General features: G+C 43.9%; 2 protein-coding genes across 2 annotated transcripts in view; one reads left to right on the top strand and one right to left on the bottom strand.

Annotated features, from left to right (window-relative positions):
* The window catches only part of LOC143986903 (uncharacterized), a 1023878-nt gene that overhangs the window by 985032 nt on the left and 13906 nt on the right, over positions 1–24940 (top strand). The window lies entirely within an intron of this gene.
* On the bottom strand, positions 732–24841 carry LOC143989696 (uncharacterized). Its single transcript, XM_077489966.1, has 5 exons — positions 24796–24841; positions 24582–24679; positions 24297–24502; positions 23789–23930; positions 732–11245 (listed from the first exon to the last, which is right to left on the bottom strand). The coding sequence occupies exons 2-5, from the start codon at positions 24646–24648 to the stop codon at positions 10233–10235; spliced, it is 1428 nt and encodes a 475-aa protein (XP_077346092.1). The 5' UTR covers positions 24649–24679; positions 24796–24841; the 3' UTR covers positions 732–10232.

Here is a 24940-nt window from a genome sequence, read left to right as displayed (position 1 = left end):
GTGACAGAAGAAAGAATGTAAAATGGCCACCGGATCGGGTGTATTTATAGGTTAGGGGGAATGTCCAAGTGTCCCTGAGCTGTCATGTCTCAATTGGTTGTCCTGTAACACATGATAAACGTGTCACGAAAGGTTAAAGTTCTTGTATACATTAAACACGTAAGTCCGCCGGGGCGAACGACGGAAAAAGGCGTTCGAACCCGCGGACGGCGAAAGTCGGAAATTCGCCGCGAAACGACCGCCGGGCGAAACGTTCGTCCATCACTAGTTGTGCGAGACCGGGGACTTTGGGCTGGCACATCGGGATCTCTCTCATGTGGTGCTCACTGGAATTCTGTACCCCAGGTTTGCGTCATATGGCTCCCCCTTGAGGTCTCATTCACAGGAACAATTTTCCAGCAGGAGTCCGCCTTTAGTCACCTGAGCACCGCCTATGGTATTTGAAAACAAAGATAAACAACGTAGATTTCCACGTTAAAGCTGTAGTCATCACTTCATCCGGATAGGGTATAGAGCAGGGTATGAATGGGGTGTAGGGTATGACTGGGGTGGGCATTTCTTCATGTGCATAGGGCTGTGGGTGAATGCAGGCTGGCTGGGGCAGATACTCCTCATCTGACATGAGTAATCACAGAATCTACCTGATCAATTTAGGCCTTAACCATTGGAGGTATTAAAAATAATATTCTTAATTGGCTCAAACATAAGTAAAACATGCAGGAATGAAAATGTTTCTCAGCGAGGGTTTTCATTATATAGCTTCAATATATTTAACTAAACATTTTTCCAAATCCAGTATTATAGCAGAACTTTAACAAAACTAAAAGCTTTTTAGTTTCTTCTATTCCCGCGACCCAAGTGGACCCGAGGGACTTAGGACAGAACATTTTAACCAAACACTAAAGGCCCGTACACACGATCTGACTTTTTGACAACAAACATGCAAATTATCTGTTTTGGAGCAACATCCGACTGTGTGTACGCTCCATCGGACAAACTTTTTCTGTTTTCATCTGACTTTTGTTGGCTGTGCGAACGGACAAACTTTTTGACAACATAAGTCTGATGGAGCAAAGTCTGATCGTGTGTACGCAAAACCATCGGACTTTTGTACAAGGTACAAACACGCATACTCAGAACCAATGCAAAAGATCAGACTACAATACAGAAGTTGACCAAAGGTGGCGCTGGAGTAATTGAACGTCCACTTTTGAAGTGTCATCAGTACGTTGAAACGTCACTACGTTTGTGTTTGTTGCCTAAAAAGTCCTGCCGTGTGTATGCAATACAAACTTGTGGACTACGCCCTTTGTACAAAAGTCCACGGGAAAGTTTGTACAAAGTCCGATCGTGTGTATGAGGCTATATTCTGACTCAGAAGTCTCCCAACTTTGCAAATATGTCTGATCATCAGCAACAAACAAAACATTGATGGATAGACAACATTTCATCATCAACACTTCATGACTGACACCCTGGGAATTCAGAAGGTAAATATTCAGAATAGTCATTCTGATTTCTTATTTCAAATGAATCCTTCCTATCACATTTTAGTACCCCATGGACTCAATATATGCAGCAATGTATCCTCATCCCAGTCATTTAATTTCAGTAACTTCTTCGAACATTTTTTTTCAAATTTCACCCTTCCGTTACCAAAATCCCTTTATCAATTCTTTTAATTTAATTTAACCCCAAACTTTTAGGGAAAATATAACATGCGCCTAAACACAATATGAGACAACCTGCTCTGCACATTCCAGACACACACTTAAAATACTTTACTAATCGAAATGATACCCTGTGTGTTCGTTAAACACAATACAACCACTCTCTCATTCCACATTCATTTGGCCATTCCATTCATCCTTCATTTGTCCATAACACCTTCAAACCTTAATATTTTTCTCTCTAATGTCCGGAATTACACAACACAGTTACTTCTCTTTTTCTTTACTAACCACAATTCCTCTGGCGTAGCGCCCGGAATATACAACTTCCCTTTATTTACTTTCCAATTCTGGACTCTTAATTATAATATTCTCAACCCTGTCAAAATCAACATTTGTTTTTCACAGATCTGTATCAATCTATTGTGAGCTGATGAAATTTGTACATCGCCACCAGCGCACATTCAACTCTTCCCAGACAATTCGCACTGGAGCCCTATCAAGGTTTATAAATGTAAACATTTTTTGGGCTTAACCCTGAACATGGGCGTTACTAAAAAGAATGAGCCGTGATCATATCGGTCCAGAGACACGATTCATCATATGCCCATGTTCTTTGCTGCAATGCCCCGGCATAGGTATATAATGATATAGTGTTTTGTATATGTATGTATGTAGGTTTGTATATGTATATATGGTGTTATATGTAGGCATTCTAGGACAAGTCCATTCTAGACAGGCCACATTGGTATCTGTTAATCTAATTGCGCATATTAAAGGGGACTTGTTGATGTTAATATACAAGAATATAGATTAGGGATATAGGCATTCCATACAAGTGTATTCTACACATCAAGAGGGTGTTAAAGTGGTATCTGTTAATCTAATCAGTAATCACATATATTAAAGGGGACTTGTTGATGTTATATATATATATATATATATATATATATATATATATATATATATATATATATATATATATAAGAATGCAAATTAGGGCAGCAGTTTATGACTACAGCTGTTAAACGGCCAATCATATTGGTCAGCCATTCAGTGTATTGGGGATATAACATGGCGTTCAGTCTATTCACTCGGTGTGTGATTATGAAGGCACAGGTCTAGGAAAAATATTTGTTGTCAGATTTACTCTGTTGGATTCTATCGTCTGTTGCAAGACTTTGTTCTGTGTTGGAAGTCAATAAAGTGAATATCTCTGGAAGAATTGGGTTGCTGCGGAAGAGTACTTACATCATCATTCTAATAACTACTAATTATCTACCCACTACTATAAATGATATCACTACAGTAGAGAGCATAGTTAGTAGCAGCTCTTTATATCCCAAAGGGGGATAGGGGAAAGATTCACATAATCCACCCTCCTTATACCTTACTTACAAAATATTCTCTCCAATATCTTGTAAGTTTACTACATCAAATGTTCCAAAATGTGGGCAGTAAGATGAACATCCGCATGCATAAACAGGAGATCATTCTAAAAAACAGAGAAACCAAGACCTAGGCCACCATTGTATGCACATTTGTGATATCTCACCCCATAAATTGCACTTGCATCCAATATAGATAATCAGCTGTGGGTTCCAATGTAATCCATGGCTATGTAGCAATATCCCTAGGGGCCAATAATACTATATGTGACGTGGAATATACCCCATCTTCAGAACAACCCCTGCAACACAATGGCAATGCTTGTTACACTTAGGGGCTCCGCCAAACTAAACACAGCATAGCGGAGTCTCACCCTGTTATCCTAGGAAAACAATAAGTGGGGTCCAGATATATACAGCTGTATATCCTGGAGGATAATATCTTGGCAAGAAGGAGGGAGGGAAGAGCTTTAAGATGAACAAACACGCCATAACTGTACAGATACCATGTGACACTGACAGCGATGAGGAAAGGAAATGCCGATAACCAGCACTTGATTACATGTGATTGGACACAGCTGATCACATGGTCAAGAACCTACCTCATCATCTCTTTTCCACAAACGGTGATGCACAGTGTCCAAGGGTGTCAGGGAAATGTCCGTAGGAGAACTGGCTATAGTGTCAGTTGTCAGGGAGCCAACAGCAGAAGAAGGGCTCTAGGACCCAGAATCTCTGGCAGGAGAAGGACTTTAGGACCCAGTATCTCTACCAGCAGGTCACATGGTCCTATATAAGGAAGTCTGCTGGTGTCTGCAATTGCTGGTATGTCAGTCTTCCTGTGTTCCTGAACCTCTGTGAAAGCACTATTTGGATTCCTGTTGTGACCCGGCTTGTTCCTGATCTGTCTGATCTGCTCTTCTGGTTTTGACCCCCTGGCTTGCTTTACCGATCCCGGCTAGTATTACGGACTTCGCTACAGTTACCTGTTCCTGCCTGCTTCCTGATACCAGACCTTTGGTTTGTCCCGTTTCTGCAACCTGCCTCATCCTCCTGCTGGATCTACTGTGTTTGACCCCTGGCCTGGCTTCCACTACTGCTCCTTATGCACACCTTGCCAAGTATTACCGAGGATTCTTATAGACTTTAACTCTGCTGTGCTTCCTGCATTACCTGGTGTCCTTCAGGTGCCCACCAGCTCTTATCTCCGGAATCCATCTGGCAACCTGTGCTTCTCTGGGCACTACACCCTCTGTACCCAACTTCAGGGGTGTACTGCACTCAGCCGCAAGGGGAGCCCTCTCGGCATTTCGGCCTCCAACCAGGTACGTGACAGTACATACCAGCCATGACCGAGGCCGACGGAGGTGCTTCCCCGCTCAAAATGATGTGTCAACAAGTCACCACCCTTACACAAGCTGTACAGAAGCTCCAGGACGGCTATTTCCAGTTGGAGGGTCGGCTGCAGCATTTGCCTGTTGCTCCAGCCTTGGTGGACTCTAGTTCATCCTCCTCTAATACGGTTCCAGTTTCCTTGCCTCCTCCTGAACCACGAATACCTACACCCGAACGATTCTCCGGTGACCGGAAAAAGTTCAGGGCCTTCAAGAATGCCTGCCTACTGTACCTGGCCCTCCAACCTAGAACTTTTGCTTCTGAGTTTGTGAAAGTAGGATTTGTCATTTCTTTATTATCTGAGGGACCCCAAGCCTGGGCTCATAACCTGCTGGAACAAAAAAATTCTGCTTTGAATACTATGGACACTTTCTTTGAGGCCATGACTCTGTTGTACGATGACCCCCAGCGTGCGGCCTCCGCTGAATCTGCCTTAGTTGCTCTACGGCAAGGAAAACGCCCAGTGGAAGATTATACCGCTGATTTCTGCAGATGGTCCACTGACACTAACTGGAATGAGGCAGCACTCAGGTTCCAGTACTGCCAAGGACTGTCTGAGATCCTTAAGGATGAACTGGCTCGAGTTGCTATTCCTGACTCTCTTGATGGACTTATTCACCTAGCCATTCAGCTTGACAGGCGCCTGCGGGAGCGGCGGTCTGAACGTGCTCAATCCTTCCAGCCTACACAGATGCTACCCAAGTTTTCTCGTGCTGTAGCACCCACATCTGTTTGCCCTGCAATTTCTGGAAGGGAACCAAAGCAAGTTGGCCTGGCCCGTTCCTCCCTTACTCTTGAGGAGAGACAACACCGCCAACAGGACAATCTCTGCCTGTACTGCGGAGGGGCCGGACATTTTTTGCGCAGCTGCCCCATAAGACCCAGTAAGGTCTACCCACCAACTTCCACATATCTCCAAGTCTCTGGATCCTGCCATTCTTACCTTGTTCTCCCCATCTCCTTACAAGTGGCAGAAAGGGAGATTCGGCTACAAGCAATCATTGATTCTGGGGCATGTAGCTGTTTTATGGACTTGTCTCTGGCTAAGAAACTTGGTGTGCCTCTCTATGAAAAAAAGCAAAGACTTGAGGTTCTTTTGGCTGATGGTTCCCTGCCCAGTTCTGGAGTTGTCACCCAGGAAACCATGCCCATCTTCACTACCACAGATACCGGCCATCAAGAATTTGTCCGATTTGATGTCCTATGTTCCCCCATGTTTCCCATAATCTTGGGAATTCCATGGCTGCAGGCACATAACCCACAGATGAATTGGGCCAAGAAGGAAATCTCTCTTTCTTCAGTATATTGCCTGCAGCATTGCTTTACTCCCAGCTCCAGTAAGCCTGTTAGCTGTCTGGCGGTGCAACCTGCTCTCAGTAATCTCCAGTATGTTCCTCCAGCTTATCATGAGTTTATAGACATTTTCGACAAGAAAAAGGCCGATGTCCTCCCACCTCACCGGCCTTATGACTGTCCAATTGAACTACTCCCAGGGGCCGAGATCCCGTTTGGACGAATCTTCCCCCTATCTGAAAATGAGCTGGAGACCCTTCGAGTATATATTCACGAGAACCTTGAAAAGGGGTTTATCCGACCCTCTTCTTCTCCTGCTGGGGCAGGTATATTCTTCGTGGAGAAGAAGGATGGTACATTGCGGCCATGTGTAGATTACAGAGAAATCAATAAGATCACTGTAAAGAACAGATACCCACTCCCTCTCATTCCTGAACTCTTCCAAAGGTTCCGAACCGCCCGGATTTTCACTAAATTGGATTTGAGGGGCGCTTATAACCTTGTCCGCATACGCCAGGGTGATGAGTGGAAAACAGCATTTCGGACACGGTTCGGCCACTTTGAATACCTTGTGATGCCGTTCGGGTTATGCAACGCCCCAGCCACGTTCCAGCATCTAGTGAACGACATTTTTCGGGAATTCCTGGATTACTTTGTAATCGTATACCTCGATGATATCCTAATTTTTTCTGCCTCTTTGGAGCTTCATCGAATCCACGTAAAAAAGGTGCTCTCAACCTTGAGAAAACATGGACTATATGTTAAGGCAGACAAATGTGATTTTGAAAAAACATCTATTCAATTCCTGGGTCTCATTATCTCCACAGAAGGAATTTCAATGGACCCAAAGAAGGTGAAAGCAATACTAGACTGGCCAGCTCCTTCAGACAAGAAAGGTGTTCAGCGCTTTGTGGGGTTCTCCAACTTCTACAGGAGGTTTGTGAAGGATTTCTCCACCACCATAGCACCCAACACTCAGCTGACCCACCAGAAGGTCCGGTTCCAGTGGTCTCCAGCAGCCCAGACAGCCTTTGACAAATTAAAGAACCTGTTCACTTCTGCCCCAATCCTACGGCACCCAGATCCGACCCTGCCTTACGTATTGGAAGTGGACGCCTCTGAAGTTGCTACAGGGGCAATCCTGTCCCAACGGCAGGGACCTAAGGCTCTTCTTCACCCCGTAGCCTTTTTCTCTCGAAAGATGAGCCCACCAGAGAGAAATTATGACGTGGGAGATAGAGAACTTCTGGCCATTAAATCTGCCCTAGAAGAATGGAGGTACTTATTGGAGGGCGCCGCTCATCCCATTATGATTTTTACAGACCATAAGAACCTGGAGTACCTCAGGACAGCCAAGCGTTTAAGACCTCGGCAAGCCCGCTGGGCTCTGTTCTTCTCCAGGTTCAATTTCCATATTACATATAGGCCAGGTTCCAAGAATGGGAAGGCAGATGCACTCTCCCGAATGTTTCCGGACACCCCTGAAATGACAGAGCCAAGTACGATCCTATCTACCCAGAATTTTTTGCTTATCCAACCTGACTTAAAGACCTTAATCAAGCAAGCCTCAACCCAGTGCTCTGGATCAGAAGTTTCCTCACTGAGAAATCAAGATGGATTTCTGTGGCACCAGGATAAAATTTTTGTTCCCCAGCCAGTCAGACTCCAGGTTCTAAAAATTTCACATGACCATAAACTTGCTGGGCATTTTGGGATACGAAGAACCACTGAACTCGTTTAGCGTTCATTTTGGTGGGCCAGCCTAAGACAGGACTGCAGAAAGTATGTGAACTCTTGCACCATATGCCAGCGCAGCAAGGGTTGCAATGCCAAGCCATGGGGACTTTTGAGGCCATTACCCATTCCTGAACAACCTTGGAAAGAAATATCCATGGACTTTATAGTAGACCTGCCCCCCTCTGGGGGATGCACCACCATCATGGTGGTGGTAGACCGCCTTTCCAAAATGGCACACTTCCTTCCGATGATTGGCACACCCTCCGCCTCAGACACAGCAAACATGTTCATTAAAGAGATTGTCAGATTACATGGATTACCAGATAGTATTGTCTCCAATAGAGGGGTACAGTTCACCTCCAGGTTCTGGAGAGATCTCTGCAAATCGCTATCAATAGAAGTGTGTCTTTCCTCAGCTTACCACCCTCAGAGCAATGGTCAAACAGAGAGGACTAACCAGACCTTAGAACAGTACCTTCGGTGTTTCTGTACTTGCTCGCAGGATGACTGGATCTCCCTTCTTCCCTGTGCTGAGTTTGCATACAATAATTCTTTGCATGCAGCAATCAATCAGTCCCCTTTCTGGGCAAACTATGGATTCCATCCCTCCTTCCTTCCAAATACTATACCTGAAACTTCTGCTCCCGCTGTCCAGGATCGATTAAGGTTCATTCAATCCAACTATAGGTTGCTACAGGAGGCCATGCGAAAAGCCCAAGAGGACTATAAAAAGTTCCATGATAAGAGAAGAAGAAGGAATCCTGTCTTTAAGATTGGGGACAAGGTATGGCTTTCTTCAGTAAACCTCAAGCTCTCATGTCCCTCCCGGAAGCTCGGACCCAAATTCATCGGTCCCTTTGAAATCAAAAGAGAGATAAATCCGGTGGCTTTTGAGCTGGCACTATCCAATACTTACAAGATCCATCCAGTGTTCCACATATCCCTGCTTAAACCAGCTGTACCCAGTCCCTTCCCTGGAAGAGAAGAGCCACCTCCACCTCCAGTCTTGGTAGAAGGGGAAACAGAATTTGAGGTCGAAGCCATTATGGATTGCCGGAGGAGGGGTAGGCAGGTTCAGTACCTAATCAAATGGAAGGGATACCCTCCCGAAGACAATTCCTGGGAGCCTGAAAACAATGTGCATGCTCCTAGACTTGTGCGAGACTTTCACAGAAGACATCCCGAAGCATTGGCCCGTTGGGGCATCCGGAGGCTGCCCCTTGGGGGGGGGGGGGCACTGTCAGGGAAATGTCCGTAGGAGAACTGGCTATAGTGTCAGTTGTCAGGGAGCCAACAGCAGAAGAAGGGCTCTAGGACCCAGAATCTCTGGCAGGAGAAGGACTTTAGGACCCAGTATCTCTACCAGCAGGTCACATGGTCCTATATAAGGAAGTCTGCTGGTGTCTGCAGTTGCTGGTATGTCAGTCTTCCTGTGTTCCTGAACCTCTGTGAAAGCACTATTTGGATTCCTGTTGTGACCCGGCTTGTTCCTGATCTGTCTGATCTGCTCTTCTGGTTTTGACCCCCTGGCTTGCTTTACCGACTTGCTGTCTTCTCCTATACCTGATCCCGGCTAGTATTACGGACTTCGCTACAGTTACCTGTTCCTGCCTGCTTCCTGATACCAGACCTTTGGTTTGTCCCGTTTCTGCAACCTGCCTCATCCTCCTGCTGGATCTACTGTGTTTGACCCCTGGCCTGGCTTCCACTACTGCTCCTTATGCACACCTTGCCAAGTATTACCGAGGATTCTTATAGACTTTAACTCTGCTGTGCTTCCTGCATTACCTGGTGTCCTTCAGGTGCCCACCAGCTCTTATCTCCGGAATCCATCTGGCAACCTGTGCTTCTCTGGGCACTACACCCTCTGTACCCAACTTCAGGGGTGTACTGCACTCAGCCGCAAGGGGAGCCCTCTCGGCATTTCGGCCTCCAACCAGGTACGTGACAAAGGGGGACAGCGCACCATCGATCGCCTCGCTACTCGCCTCCGTGAGCACACATATTCAGCAAGAATGGTAGCATGTCATATGACGTCCTCCCAGAACAATAGCAGTCCCACCATCATTGTACTTTAGGCTGGGCGGGAATCAGATAATATTGTTGGTTTAAATAACTTTTATCCTGCAAAGTCTACTGTAATTATTAGTGTATGAGTATGATCTCAGGTACTAGTATGAAACTATTCCTGACAAAGGAAACTAAGGGATTTATGTAAAGAAAATATGTTGGACAAATGTGAGAAACATTCATCCACTCGTTACATATTCTGCACGTAATTTAACTCAGTGATTTCCTATGATCAATGGCTCCATCTAGTGGCCATAAGACATTTTGCCTCAATCAGTAAAAAAAAGCACAATACCTCATGGCCACTAGATGGGGCCAATGATCATAATGTTGTCACATTTGTTCAACTATTTATTTTTAAAACAGACCTCTAAGTGTTTGTGAAATCTTCCACCACAAAATGTACTCAGCCAATGGTAATGACTCCATTTAAATTTTTCTACTGTTATCAATGGCCAACACGGTACAACACTTCATCCATGTCTTTGGTGATCAACTGTTTCTTACATGATGGAGATCACCCATGGAGTATATCTGAGGTGTATATCAGGGTGTGCTTCTTCCCCACATGAGAGCTGTGATGTCCAGCAACATTCATATAGAAGACATTTCCCACACCCAAGGCACTAATACACCTCAAGGGTTGTGTGGTATTCCTGATGTACAGGAAGACAGGACTTCAGTGAGGAACAATTCCCTCACTAGGGACAGGAATACGGCTTCTCCCCGGTGTGAGATCTCTGATGTCTGGAAAGATTGGACGTCTGTGAAAAACATTTCCCACACTCAAGACAGGAATACGGCTTCTCTCCGATGTGAGATCTCTGATGTCTGGAAAGACTAGACTTTTTTGAAAAACATTTCCAGCACTCAGGACAGGAATACGGCTTCTCCCTTGTGTGAGATCTCTGATGTGTATGAAGATTGGACTTATGTGAAAAAGATTTCCCACACTCAGGACAGGAATATGGCTTCTCCCCGTGTGAGAACTCTGATGTACAGAAAGACTGGACTTCCATAAAAAAAATTTCCTGCATACAGGACAAGAATACGGCTTCTCCCCTGTGTGAGATCTCTGATGTGTGTAAAGATGGGAATTCCATGAAAAATATTTCCCACACTCAGGGCAGGAATACGGCTTCTCCCCCATGTGAGATCTCTGATGTGTGTCAAGATGCAACTTCTGTGAAAAACATTTCCCGCACTCAGGACAGGAATATGGCTTCTCCCCTGTGTGAGATCTCTGATGTATGGAAAGACTGGACTTCTGTGAAAAACATTTCCCACACTCAGGACAGGAATACGGCTTCTCCCCTGTGTGAGATCTCTGATGTGTGGAAAGACCGGACTCATCTGAAAAACATTTCCCGAACTCAGGACAGGAATACGGCTTCTCCCCTGTGTGAGATCTTATATGCACAATAAGATGGGATTTAGTATGGAAACACTTCCCGCACTCGGTACAGGAAAAGCTCTTCTCTGTTGGAAGGACGGCCCCGTCCCTCACAGTCTGAGGTTCCTCAGGATAAGAGGAATACGATGGTCCATCTACACCGTGTGGTGCCGGATGGACATTTGAGGTAGTCGGGTTTTCTCCTGGACTATACTGTGTGATGTCCTCATCTTCTACTTTACAGTCTGGAGACAAAGTGAGACAATCCTCTGAGGTTTTCCTCATCTCCCGTCCATCTACTAAAATAGAAATACAAAGATTATTACTAGACATGAGCTGATTGGTTCCCCTAAACCAGGACTCCGCCCACATCAGGCAGCTTTGTCTCTGAGGATCTTACAATTCCTATGGGTATGTTTAGTGTTGTCACCCCAGGGTGGCTCTGTGGACAACACCGTTAATTATATACTAATCCACATCCTAAAATGAGTATATATAGGAATTTGAAAAAATACTTTTCAGGCATATTGTACTCTTTGTTAAAAAAAATGACAGTATTTATTTATTAAAAACCATTCATGAAAAAGACTAGGACAAGAATAATAAACATTTACAAACTGAATGTGGTTTAAAAACATTTCTCAGTGACCAACCAAACAGTCCAGAGTTCAGCCTGAACCTACATGGACTGGGTTGGTAGATAGACGAGAAGGTTCCCTATGGCTTTACAAATAAACATCGATATATATATATATATATATATCTATATATATATATATATATATAGATATATATATATATATAGATATATATAGATATACATACATACATGCATACATACATACACACACACACACACACACACACACACACACACACACACACACACACACACACACACACACACGTATATACACATATATCTGCGTTTATACCCCCAGCTACCTTAACCTGAACATTGACTGCTCACATGCATATTTGGTAAATCTGGTTGTCACCGCTGTTTCAACTCAATCTGTAGCCATGCTCACATTATTTCAATGTTTGTTTAGCTATTAAGTCTTACCTAAATTATGGGTTCCTTTATCTTTACAATTTTGGCCTTTTGGTCCTCTTGCAATTTGAATGTGATGTGAAAAGATTTGCTCCGTTAGCTGTGTGGATGGGGCTGCACATACAGGGGTTCTTCCTAAGAAGTGGGGTTCTTTAAATAAGTGGAAATGGTAATTATTGGTTATCCTCGCGCTACAATGGTTAAACAAAAGAGCTAATATGGTTGCAGCAAAACACCGACAGAGGTGCAAACCCTCCCCTCAGATTACGATAGTGATACAAAAAATGGTGTTGCGCTCCACACAAGAACTAAATTAAATTCAATAGTGGTGAATAAATAATCGCATACAAGATCTAAAACACACCTATGCGATTATTACAGATCAATTGATTATATCAATACCCTATATACATAAAATCATTATAAAGTGACCAGTATAAATATTCAAGTAGTACAAATATTCCTAGTAAAGTGCAAGTGAAGCAATAGGTAGCAAAGTCACAAATAGTAATGATAACAATACAGAAAGTGTACGATCCAAAATGTGTCTCAATCCGTAAAGTGCATCCAAGTGAAACAAATATTAAAAAATATATAGGTAAAAGAATATAATATAAGAGTAAAAATCAATAAATAAATAGACAAAAAAGTAAAAATAGATATAAAAACACAATCCAAAAAAATTCTTAAAGTGTCTCTATTTATAGAAAAAATGGCAATCCATATCAGGTTATGCAAATAAGTGAGTCCACACTGTGCTGTGTAATAGACTAGTTCTGTGAACAAACACGGGATAATTCCACCGGTGATCTCCCAAATCCTCAAGACAGGTGCTCGCACACTGACTGCAGTGGGTACCTTACCTCACTGCTGTCAGTTAAACAGCAATACGTTCCAATGGTTAAAGTGTATGTTCTCAGCTGGTATAGATCTCCCAGGCAATCCCCTCTAGGTACTCAGCCATGGACCATAGATCACACCTGGAAAAAAGAGAAGGGGCTCCAATAGTGAAGTAATGTCAGACAGGTTTTATTATAAAAAGGACATAGTCCTGGGTACTCACATTTAGTAGCACAATTAATAGCGAAAATTACAGCTAAAAACGAACGGACTCCTCGTTCGTACCCCGGACGTCGCACCTGTCTTGAGGATTTGGGAGATCACCGGTGGAATTATCCCGTGTTTGTTCACAGAACTAGTCTATTACACAGCACAGTGTGGACTCACTTATTTGCATGACCTGATATGGATTGCCATTTTTTCTATAAATAGAGACACTTTAAGAATTTTTTTGGATTGTGTTTTTATATCTATTTTTACTTTTTTGTCTATTTATTTATTGATTTTTACTCTTATATTATATTCTTTTACCTATATATTTTTTAATATTTGTTTCACTTGGATGCACTTTACGGATTGAGACACATTTTGGATCGTACACTTTCTGTATTGTTATCATTACTATTTGTGACTTTGCTACCTATTGCTTCACTTGCACTTTACTAGGAATATTTGTACTACTTGAATATTTATACTGGTCACTTTATAATGATTTTATGTATATAGGGTATTGATATAATCAATTGATCTGTAATAATCGCATAGGTGTGTTTTAGATCTTGTATGCGATTATTTATTCACCACTATTGAATTTAATTTAGTTCTTGTGTGGAGCGCAACACCATTTTTTGTATCACTTTAAATAAGTGTCACTTCAGCAATTTTCACAAAGCAAACCACAGCTGACTGCAGGTGACCTCATCTCCAAATGATCTCACCTTCCTCTCTGAAACATGCACTCTTTACCTCTCCTCCTCCTTTTCACAATTGCAGCCTCTCTCCTCAAACTCTCTTTTCTTCACCCCCCTGCTCCACCCCACAATCTGTACATATCACCCTCACTTCTCCCCTCCCCCTACTTCTACACTCATCACCTATTTCTAACTCTAAGCCCACTTGCTAACAAACACCCCAGGGTACTGAAGCACGTCCCCTCATACAAATTGTATTCTCCTATTACCTCCCTTACTTTTCTGCATAACCACTGGAGATATTTTCCCTAACCCTGGGCCTCCCTTATTTAACTGTACCCAACACACCCATCACCCTACACCCTCTGGCAGTAGTCACAATCTACGCAATTTAGTCTCTGTTCCTCTTCTTCCCAATGCCAGCCTCCCCTCTCCTGTGCCCTCTGGAACGCCCGCTCTGTCTGCAACAAACTCACCGCTGTTTATGACTTCTTTGTCACTAATTCCTCTCACCGAAACCTGGCTCCACAAATCTGACACCCCTTCTCCTGCTTCCCTCTCCCAGGGTGGCCTTCACTGGACTCACTCCCTTAGTCCTAATGGAAGCAAGGGAGGTGGAGTGGGATTCCTCTTATCCCTACAAACCCCTTCCAGGTTATTCACTCCCCTCCCTCTCTTTCCCTCTCATCATTTGAAGCTCACTGTATACATCTATTCTCTTCAACTTCCCTAAGAATTTCTGTGATCTACCGGCCCCCCTGGACCATTATCCACTTTCCTTAATGAGTTCTCCGCCTGGCTACCCTATTTTCTTTCTTCGGAAATTCCCACAATCCTTCTCAGTGATTTCAACATCCCTGATAATACAAACACTCCTGATACTTCTAAACTTCTTAGTCTAACCTCTTCATTTGACCTGAAGCAATGGCTACAGGCTCCCACTCACTCTGATGGCAGCACCCTTGACCTTGTATTCTCCTACCTATGCGCTCCATGCAACTTCTCAAATAATCCTTTTCCTCTCTCCGACCATCACCTCATTCGTTTCTCTCTCCCCCTGTCTTCCACCACCTTTACCTCCAATCGTCTTACCATCACCCGTAGAAACTTTCGCAACTTCAACTCTTCTCTCCTCTATTCTGCTACTGACCACCTCTATGACACAATCTCTCCCCTGTCCTGTCCCAACCAAGCCACTTCCACCTACAATAAATCCCTGTCCTCCACCCTGGACAAGCTCGCTCCCCTCACTACACGCAGAATCAGGCCTCGACCCCTACAACCCTGGCAACAACAACCCTGGCAACAACAACAACCCTGGCAAACAGATGACACTAAAATTCTCAAAAAAACGTAGTCGCCCTCTTGAGCGTCTGTGGCACAAGGCCGAGTCTCTCAATGACTTCAATCAATACAAATCTGCCCTCCAGAAATACTATGTTTTCCTCCACACTGCAAAGCAGACCTATTTTACAACTCTTATTAACACGTTCTCATCCAGTCCCCGTAAACTTTTCTCTACCTTCAACTCTCTACTTTGTCCTCCACTGCCTCCACCCACTGAGTCACTCACTGCCCAGGAGATTGCTAATCACTCCAAAAACAAGACTGATACAATCCGTGATGAAATCTCCACTCTATAGATATCTCCCCCAGTTAAGACCCCATTACAACAGGTACTCTTGACACTCCCTTGACACTTATTCAAAACTGCTACTACAGACAAAGTTGCTAAACTCCTTTCTAACGCCCACCTAACCACCTGCCCCCTGGACCCTATTCCCACTCAAACACTATGGTTGCCATCTGACTCCATCCTACACTCTCTAACTCACATCTTCAATCTCTCCCTCACCTCTGGCATTTTCCCCAATGCTCTGAAACATGCACTGGTCACCCCCTACTTAAAAAGCCGTCCTTGGACCGTACCAATCTTAACAACCTACGCCCTATCTCCTTGCTCCCCTTTTCCTCTAAACTCCTTGAACGCCTAGTTTACAACCAACTGAGTGACCACCTCATTAAGAATAACCTCCTTGATCCCCTTCAATATGGATTTCGATCTCAACACTCAACAGAAACTGCTCTTGTAAAACTCACAAATTACCTACTAACTGCAAAAACCAACAGACATTATTTTGTACTCCTTACTTCTGGACCTTTCAGCTGCCTTTGACACGGTTGACCACCCCCTCCTCCTCAAAAAACATTACTCCCTTGGTCTCCATGACTGTGCTCTTCAGTGGCTCTCATCCTATCTATCCCAACGCACCTTCAGTGTCACTTACAATTCTACTTCCTCCACTCCTCTTCCCTTCTCTGTCGGGGTCCCCCAAGGTTCTGTTCTTGGACCTCTTTTATTTTCAATCTACACCTCTTCCCTGGATCAGCTGATTTCAATATCATTTCTACGCTGACGACACACAAATCTATCTCTCCACCCCTCAGCTCACTCCATCAGTCTCCTCACACATCACTAACTTACTAATAGACATATCTGTATGGATGTCACAACACTTCCTCCAACTCAACTTGTCCAAAACCGAGCTTATAATATTTCCTTCCCCACGTGCCTCTTCCCCTGACTTCTCTTTCAAGAGCAATGGCACAACGTCCACCCACCCGCACATGTCAGGGTGCTAGGTGTTATCCTGGACTCTGAATTCTCCTTTCGGCCCCACATCCAATCACTTTCCAAAGTTGCCGCCTCAATCTCCGAAACATCTCTAAACTACGCCCCTTTCTAACCAATGAAACCACAAAGCTCCCGATTCACTCCCTGGTTATCTCTCACCTCGACTACTTCAACTCCCTCCTCATTGGCTCACCTTTAAATAGACTATCCCCCCTTCAGTCCATCATGAATGCTGCTGCCAGACTCATCCACCTTACAAACCGCTCAGTGTCTGCTACCCCTCTCTGCCAATTCCTCCACTGGCTGCCACTTGCCCAACAAATTCAATTCAAAATACTAACACTTACTTACAAACCCATCCACAACTCTGCCCCCGGCTACCTCACTAGCCTAGTCTCAAAATACCAACCTAATCGCCCACTTCGTTCCTCCCAAGACCTCCTGCTCTCTAGCTCCCTCATCACCTCCCCCCATATCCGCCTCCAGGACTTCTCCCGAGTCTCGCCCATCCTCTGGAATTCCCTACCCCAATCTGTCAGAATGTCTCCAAATGTATCCACTTTTAGGCGATCCCTGAAAACGTTCCTCTTCAGAGAAGCCTATCCTGCCTCCATCTAACAACTGCACTATTTTCTCCATTAGCTCATCCCCCACAGCTATTAACCTTTTGTATAAGTTGACCCTCCCTCCTAGATTGTAAGCTCTAATGAGCAGGGCTCTCTGATTCCCCCCTGTATTGAATTGTATTGTAATGTCTGCCCTAATGTTGCAAAGAGCTGCGTAAACTGTTATATAAATCCTGTATAGTAACAATATACACACATACATATATATATATATATATAAGATGACCTAATCATTTATCATACAGTAGTCATGTATGGAGGGGTTGATAGAGCCAAGCTGAAATACATCAATTCTGCTTCAATATTCAAAGGGTACATTGAAAATTTGCTCGACCAGTTTCTCGCTCTGGACAGGCTTCTTCTGGAGCTATATGAATATATGTGTAAAGAAGAAGAAGTATGAAGTTGTCACTGAGGTGGGGCCGGCAGGTAACACAAAGATGTCACAGGGGGTTCCCGGTCACCATAAGGCGACTGGAGCTCATTGGGGCCCCTGAAAACTGCAGAGCCAGGAGAGCTGTATATTGGACATGAACTGAGAGATATCTATTGGCATCAAAGGTGATCAGCTGAATGATAGGTTAACCTCCCTGGCGGGATGATTATGTCAGATTTTTGCGTCTCAAAGCGGTATAATTATTTTGCATAGAAATTTGGCATTTTATATTGTAGGCCTGTAATTCTTAGCAATAACACAAATAAATCTGTCCAAACAAGAGTCTAGTAGATATCCCGGGTATGATAAAGTTTGAAACACAAAATCATAAATTATAATATAATAAATAAATAATTATAAAAAATAATAATAAAATGAATTTTCCCACAATTCACTATCGTTCAATTCTGTAAGTGTTCTAATTTATTATCGCTGTTTTCTAGCTGGTCTAAAACCACTTTGGTGTAAAGGGACACATTTTGGTTGCTATGGACAAACTCCAGTTTCCAGTTTCCAGGCAGAAAGAACAGTATATATCATATAAAACTACATGCAGGGCACAGGACAAAGCACTGGGGACAAAAGGGAGGTGAAATCATTTCATACAGTAATGTAATCTGTAAGATTACAGTGTACTGTATGTGCTATGATTTTTTTGTTTTTTTAAATTTGTGGTCAGGCTCCACCCCCGTGCGTTGCGACGCTCGCAGGGAACAGAGCCCGGCACACAGAGGCTTTGGGAGGAGGACAGAGCCCACGGACACAGCGGGGGGGACATCGCAGGATCCTGGGGACAAGGTAAGTACAGATATTGTAGTGCAGAGAAGAGAAAGTCTCACCGCTCCAGGAACACACATGCAGATAGTAAACTCTTCTCTCGGCCCGGAGGCCACAGGTGCAGGCAATTCCTGATAGCAACAAACGAAAGTAGACTCTGGACTGCTGCAGTCCAGAGTCTACTTTCGTTTGTTGACAAGGTAAGTACACCGCACCAGGATCCTGCAATGCAATCCTGACTGTGGCTCGGGAGTTACCGCTAAATGGTACTGAAACGTAACCCCGAGCCACACTCGAGAAAACCGCCAGGGAGGTTAAGTACCATCCATGGCTCTGAGGGTATTACAAATAAATAAAAAGGCACCATTTAGTAATAAGTCATATAAACAGGTGTATAAATCTTCTTCCTTTGCTTATTACAAGAGGAGCCTACTTACCAGTATATTTGGCCCATGCCATGTTTCCTACAGCTCCAGGGTCCCAAGGAATGGCCACGTCTTGCCTAAATGTTGCCAAACGAACCCTCCATTAAATACCCATCCCAGTCAGGGGGTCCGCACGCCATCTGGACAGCGTGTGATGCTCCTAGCCCGACCGTTCATCCCACACATGCGCCACCTAGGTCGGTCCATGTGCACTTGCGGCCGCTGCCGTACCCGGAAGTGATGGCCACAAAGCACCTGACAAGTGCATGGAGGAGTGGGCGCGTCCTCTCATGTACCACACATGCCGCCGCCCATGGGAAATTACAGGTCTAAGTGCAGGGCTCCATAGGCGATCCAAACAGCCACTTGACAGCAAACAGGGGGAACAAAGAGTGACTAAGCGTCCTCTAGTGAACTCCCTGAGTGCTGTGAACACTGCTACTCCATATAGGATCCAAGCCCAATTGAAAGGCCAGGTGAACGGCACTGCCAACCGCATAACAGCCTCCAAAAGGAGACTCGGGGTGTCCCACGCATTCATACCCTGGATGACTCCCCCAGTGACAAATTATGTTCAAAAAAGGTAAAACCTATACAAAAAAAATATAATGACTCAGTGATGATAATAGTCACGATAAAATTAACGTTCCATATATACAGCGCCTTAAAAAAGTATTCATACCCCTTGAAATTTCCCACATTTTGTCATGTTACAGCCAAAAACGTAAATGTGTTTTATTGAGATTTTATGGGATAGACCAACACAAAGTGGCACATAATTGTGCAGTGGAAGGAAAATGATAAATGGTTTTCAATTTTTTTTTACAAATAAATATGTGAAAAAAAGTGTGGGGGGCATGTATATGGCCCCCCCCCCCCCCGAGTCAATACTTTGTAGAACCCCCTTTCTCTGAAATTATAGCTGGAAGTCTTTTTGGGGGTGTCTCTACCAGCTTTGCACATCTAGAGAGGACATTTTTGCCCATTCTTCTTTGTAAAATATCTCAAGCTCTGTCAGATTGGATGGAGAGCGTCTGTGATCAGCAATTTTCAAGTCTTACACAGATTCTCAATGTGATTTAGGTCTGGACTGTGACTGGGCCATTCTAACACATGAATATGCTTTGATGTAAACCATTCCATTGTAGCTCTAGCTGGATGTTTCGGGTCGTTGTCCTGCTGGAAGGTGAACCTCCGCCCCGGTCTCAAGTCTTTTGCAGACAGATTTTCTTCTAAGGCCGCGTACACACGGGCGGACTGTATGGCCTACTTAGTCCGTCGAAACACATTTCAGCGGACAGTCCGCTCGTGTGTGGGCTTCAGCGGACTTTTTCAGCGTGCAGTCTGGCGTACTAAGTATTTCGGATTTTTCGAAAAATTCTGTCTGTCATACTTTGGTTTCAGCGGACAATCCGCTCGTGAGTAGGCTAGTTCGACGGACTAAGAATGGTGCATGCTCAGAAAGGATTTACACGGCGGAAGGTTGCATTGCTGTGTATTGGACTTCCTATTTCTAGTCCCGTCGTACGTGCTGTACACGTCATCGCGCAAGCTTTCGACGGACTGTTTGTGCATCCGTGTGTGGTCAAGTCCGTTCATTTGAAAGTATGACGGACTGTCCGTCGGATTGTATGACGGACTAAGTAGGCCATACAGTCCGCCCGTGTGTACGCGGCCTAAGATTGCCCTGTATTTGTCTCCATCCATCTTCCCATCAACTCTGTCCAGCTTCCCTGTCCCTGCTGAAGAAAACCATCCCCACCACATGATGCTGCCACCACCATGTTTCATGGTATGTTCAGGGTGATGTGCAGTGTTAGTTTTCCACCATACATAGGGTTTTGCTTTTTGGCCAAAAAGCTAAATTTTGGTCTCATCTGACCAGATCACCTTCTTCCACATGTTTGCTGCCCCCTCCCCCACATGGCTTCTTACAAACTACAAACAGGACTTCTTATGGCTTTCTTTCACCAACTTTCATCAACTCTTTCACTCTCCAGGGCAGATTTGTGGAGAGCACGACTAATAGTTGTCCTGTGGACAGATTCTCGCCCCTGAGCTGTGGATCTCTGCAGCTCCTCCAGAGTTACCATATACCTCTTGGCTCTTCTCTGATGAATGCTCTCCTTGCCCGGCCGGTCAGTTTAGGTGGACGGCCATGTCTTGGTAGGTTTCCAGTTGTGCCATACTCTTTGCATTTTCCGATGACGGATTGAACAGAGCTCTGTGAGATGTTCAAAGCTTGGGAGATTCTTTTATAACTTAACCCTGCTTTATACTTCTCCACAACTTTATCCCTGACCTGTCTGGTGTGTTCCTTGGCCTTCATGATGCTGTTTGTTCTCTAACAAACCTCTGAGGGCTTCACAGAACAGCTGTATTTATACTGTGATTAAATTACACACAGGTGGACTCTATTTACTAATTAGGTGACTTCTGAAGGCAATTGGTTCCATCAGATTTTAGTTAGGGGTATCGGAGTAAAGGGGACGCCATACAAATGCCCCCAAGCTTTTCACATATTTATTTGGGGAAAAAAAAATTTGAAAACAATTTATCAATTTCCTTGTACTTCACAATTATGCGCCACTCTGCCACATAAAATACATTTAAAAAAATAGATTTACGTTTTTGGTTGAAAATATGACAAAATTTCAAGGCACTGTATATTAGCAAAAAAGGAAACTTTGTATCGGAATAGGCAATAGGTCCGTGTCAGAGCAAATGTACAGTATTCAAAAATAAATTTTTGTTGATAAAAAAAGTTATTTTTTGCCAAGGAGAGAAAGAAAGTGCTAGTTTTTGGAAGGGGGGTGACAGGTTCCTCTCCCACGAGGATTCAGGATTTTTCACAAGAAAGGCTTATATGAGAGAACTTCATTCAAACCTGCCGATTTGATAGCATGCAGTTGTTCTATCTAAAAGGTTTCCTTTTGTAGGATTCTCTTATCCCAATTCCCTCCTCTCGGATCTTGGGGTATCACCTCCAGGACCATAAATGACACATAACTTGTGTCAAATCTCTGGTACAAATCAAGGTGGCGGCTCACTGGGGTGATCATTTTTCCATTAGAGGAGTAAAGGATATGATCATTGATCCTCTGTCTCAGATGTTGGATCGTTTTACCCACATAAAATGATCCGCATCGGCACTGCATCAAATAGATCACCCCTTTTGTATTGCAATTCGTGAAAAAACATGGAGTGAAAATCTCCCCATCGGGAAGCGCGTAGAGGGTTCCCTCTCAATCCCAGGGACACATGTCACAGGATCCATGTGTAAAAATGCCTTTAGGCATTCTATTATGGCAAGAGATGGGAATATAGTGGCTCTGGGTTAGTTTATCCCGTAGAGAGGTGTTCCTACAGAACACAATCTCTGGAGTAGATTGACTATATTTGGAAATAACATGGTCATTTATAAGAAGATGCCAATGTTTATTTAGTAGTTGGCACACTTGAGAATGTTGGGAAGAAAATATAGTGATACATTTTACTGTGGAAGAATGGGAATTCCTCATTTTTTGGGCCATCTTATAGACCAGTGAGTTTCTGTCCCATGTTAAAGCTTTTTTGTATTCCTTTCTGAGTAAAGATTTGTTATAGCCGCATGCCAGTAAACGTTGTCTAAGGAGGGCTGACTGTGGTTTGCTATGCACTAAGGAAATTGGGTGAGAACTATCCGCATGTAGAATTGTATTGCCTGATGTTTCCTTTCTATATAAATTTGTGGCTAGGCAATGGTTGGGATCCACATATATCTGGAGATCTAGGAAAGTGATTTGTACAGGATGATAATTGAATGTGAATTTAAGATTGTAATTGTTTGAGTTAATACAACCCACAAACTCAGTTAGCAATTCAACCATGCCTGTCCAGATGATAAAAATATCATCGATAAAATGGAACCAGCACAGGGCCTGATCGGTATATGTGCTTAATGTTTCTCTTGCAAACAATTCCCGCTCCCATCCCCCCAGGTACAGGTTTGCGTTGGCAGGTGCACAACGTGTGCCCATAGCGAACCCCCTGTACCTGGAAATAATGGGTGTCTAAAAAAAGAAACCAATTGTGAGTAAGAATGAAGTACAGTAATCTGAGAACAAATTTACTTCCATTGTGTATGGTCTAGTTCCCTAAGAAATGTCCACGCCTTACTGACTCCCCGTCCGTGAGGGATGCTGGAGTATAGTGCTTCAACATCAAGTGTCACCAAAAGGGCCCCAGTTGACATCGACATTCCCTCAATACACCTCCTGAGGACAGCCAATCTGATAGGCTGAAATGCATAGAGGTTGAGTCACATTTTTGTCACACACTTCCTCCCACATTATATATGTGTATGAACTAACCAGGCGGATTTCACGGATTTACTTATACCTGCTGTTCACTCCAGGTGCCGCGACATTAGGCACTCATACATGTGAGTTGAATATCTTTATATTTTTTGTTATAAAAAGCTCTTCATCAACGGTACTGCACAATGAGGCTTCTTCTATTATATCTATTTATATGAGGAACTTCACCGCTGCCAATCATCGGTCCAGAGGATATCCACAGGGGTCGCCCCACACGCGCATTTGACCTAACTAGCGATAGTTGGTCCACTCCCAGGGGTGAGTGCACATCTACTAGGAGGGGCACCCTATTTAAAGCACTTAAGAAGCACAGAATCATCCATCTATTACTCAAGTCACAGCACTGGATACTGTTCCACCAGCACAAGTACCTTTCTTTCATTGGGGACTGTTTTATTAATTGTCACCAGTGTATCACCTATATTTATTACCTGTATGTCATTTTTTTAGCATTTAGCGCGGTATACTTTTTACCAACAGAACAAGTAACCCCGGGAAAATTGTTCTCTCAGGGATCTTGCTAGACGTGTATTTTTAATATGAACATTTTTCTGCCAGCTGATCCCCAGAACCTCCATAAATCCAGTCTAGATACATAAATTGTGGCGGTATCACAGAGAAGGAAGATTATTGGAGAGAAATCCAGGAATACAGGACGGGGAACACAGCTCAGGAAAGTGACCAGGGGATTACAGGCTGATATCACCCAGCCCCCGCCCTACTCTGGACCAATCAGTGAGCAGTATGGGTGGAGGAATGTATTTAGTGTTAATGACCCACCTGTGCTGATCTCTGTAGGAGTGTCCTCCTCTATAAATGTCCCCGTTATTCCATCCTCCTCTATAGACTGCTGATCATCCCTCACATACTTCTCTTCTTCTTCTGATTTCACCTCAAATTCTATATCGATTGGATCTCCACTCTAAACCAATAGAATGAGAGAGAAAATATCATCTGTAAGATAGAAGATTTATTATTGTGACATCACATAAAAAATACAATAAAATAAAATAAAAAGACATTGGTGTTGGTTTACTAAAGGCAAATCTGCTACGCACTACAAGTGCACATGGAAGTGCAGTCACTTTAGATCTGAGGGGAGGATCTGAAATGAGGGGAAGCTCTACTGATTTTGATCATCCAATCATATGCAAGCAAACATGCAGTTTTTTTATGTTCCCCTCAGATCTACAGCGACTGCACCTCCAAGTGCACAGTGGATTTGCCTTTAGTAAATAAACCCCCCTGTCTCCTCAAATCCATGTTCTAGATGATGCATCCTACCTACCTTGTAACAGTGGGGGATGGTGTGATCTTCCTGTGTGGAATCCCGGGAATACAGAGGACGGGGACATCTCTCTGGTGGGTTCCTGGTATTTGGTGGCTCCATCACATCCTTGTGTCCTTCTGAAAACTCCTCCATCACTCCATACTCCTCATCCTCCTCTTTATACTCTTCTTTAACATCAATATTATCATCCCGAGGTTTCCACTCTGAATATATAATAAAACATTCATTGTAGCAATCATGCTGTGTATAAATCAGAACTACCAATAATTGTCAATCATCTACCTGATGATGGTGGGGGATGGTGTGACCTTCCTGTGTGGAATCCCGGGAATACAGAGGACGGGGACATCTCTCTGGTGGGTTCCCATTACTGGATCCATCTGTAGGAAACACACACACTGACTGAATACATTGTTTCTATGTGTTTATCAGATGATGGGGGATCTAGGTGGAGCCTCCGTACTGCTCTCTCCTTTACAATAAAGTCTCCTCTTACCCGGTGATGTGAGGGGCGGCTGATTGTCCATCATGACGTCCTCGTAGAGATCCTTGTGTCCTTCTAAATACTCCCACTCCTCCATGGAGAAATAGACAGTGACATCCTGACACCTTATAGGGACCTGACACCTCCATCATCTCTC

This window comes from Lithobates pipiens, unplaced genomic scaffold (genome assembly GCF_037356315.1).
Source record: "Lithobates pipiens isolate NorthernLeopardFrog02 unplaced genomic scaffold, aLitPip1_a1.2 Scaffold_18, whole genome shotgun sequence".
NCBI lineage: Eukaryota > Metazoa > Chordata > Amphibia > Anura > Ranidae > Lithobates > Lithobates pipiens.
This window is presented reverse-complemented; position numbering and strand designations above follow the sequence as displayed.

What these genes read in the sequence shown, in the direction of transcription:
- LOC143989696 (XM_077489966.1), bottom strand. Translation starts at nt 24,648, where the DNA reads ATGTCCCCGTCCTCTGTATTCCCGGGATTCCACACAGGAAGGTCACAC. An exon ending in CCATCCCCCACCATCATCAG is followed by an intron (nt 24,503 to 24,581) that starts GTAGATGATTGA and finishes TTATATATTCAG; the next exon opens with AGTGGAAACCTCGGGATGAT. An exon ending in CCATCCCCCACTGTTACAAG is followed by an intron (nt 23,931 to 24,296) that starts GTAGGTAGGATG and finishes CTATTGGTTTAG; the next exon opens with AGTGGAGATCCAATCGATAT.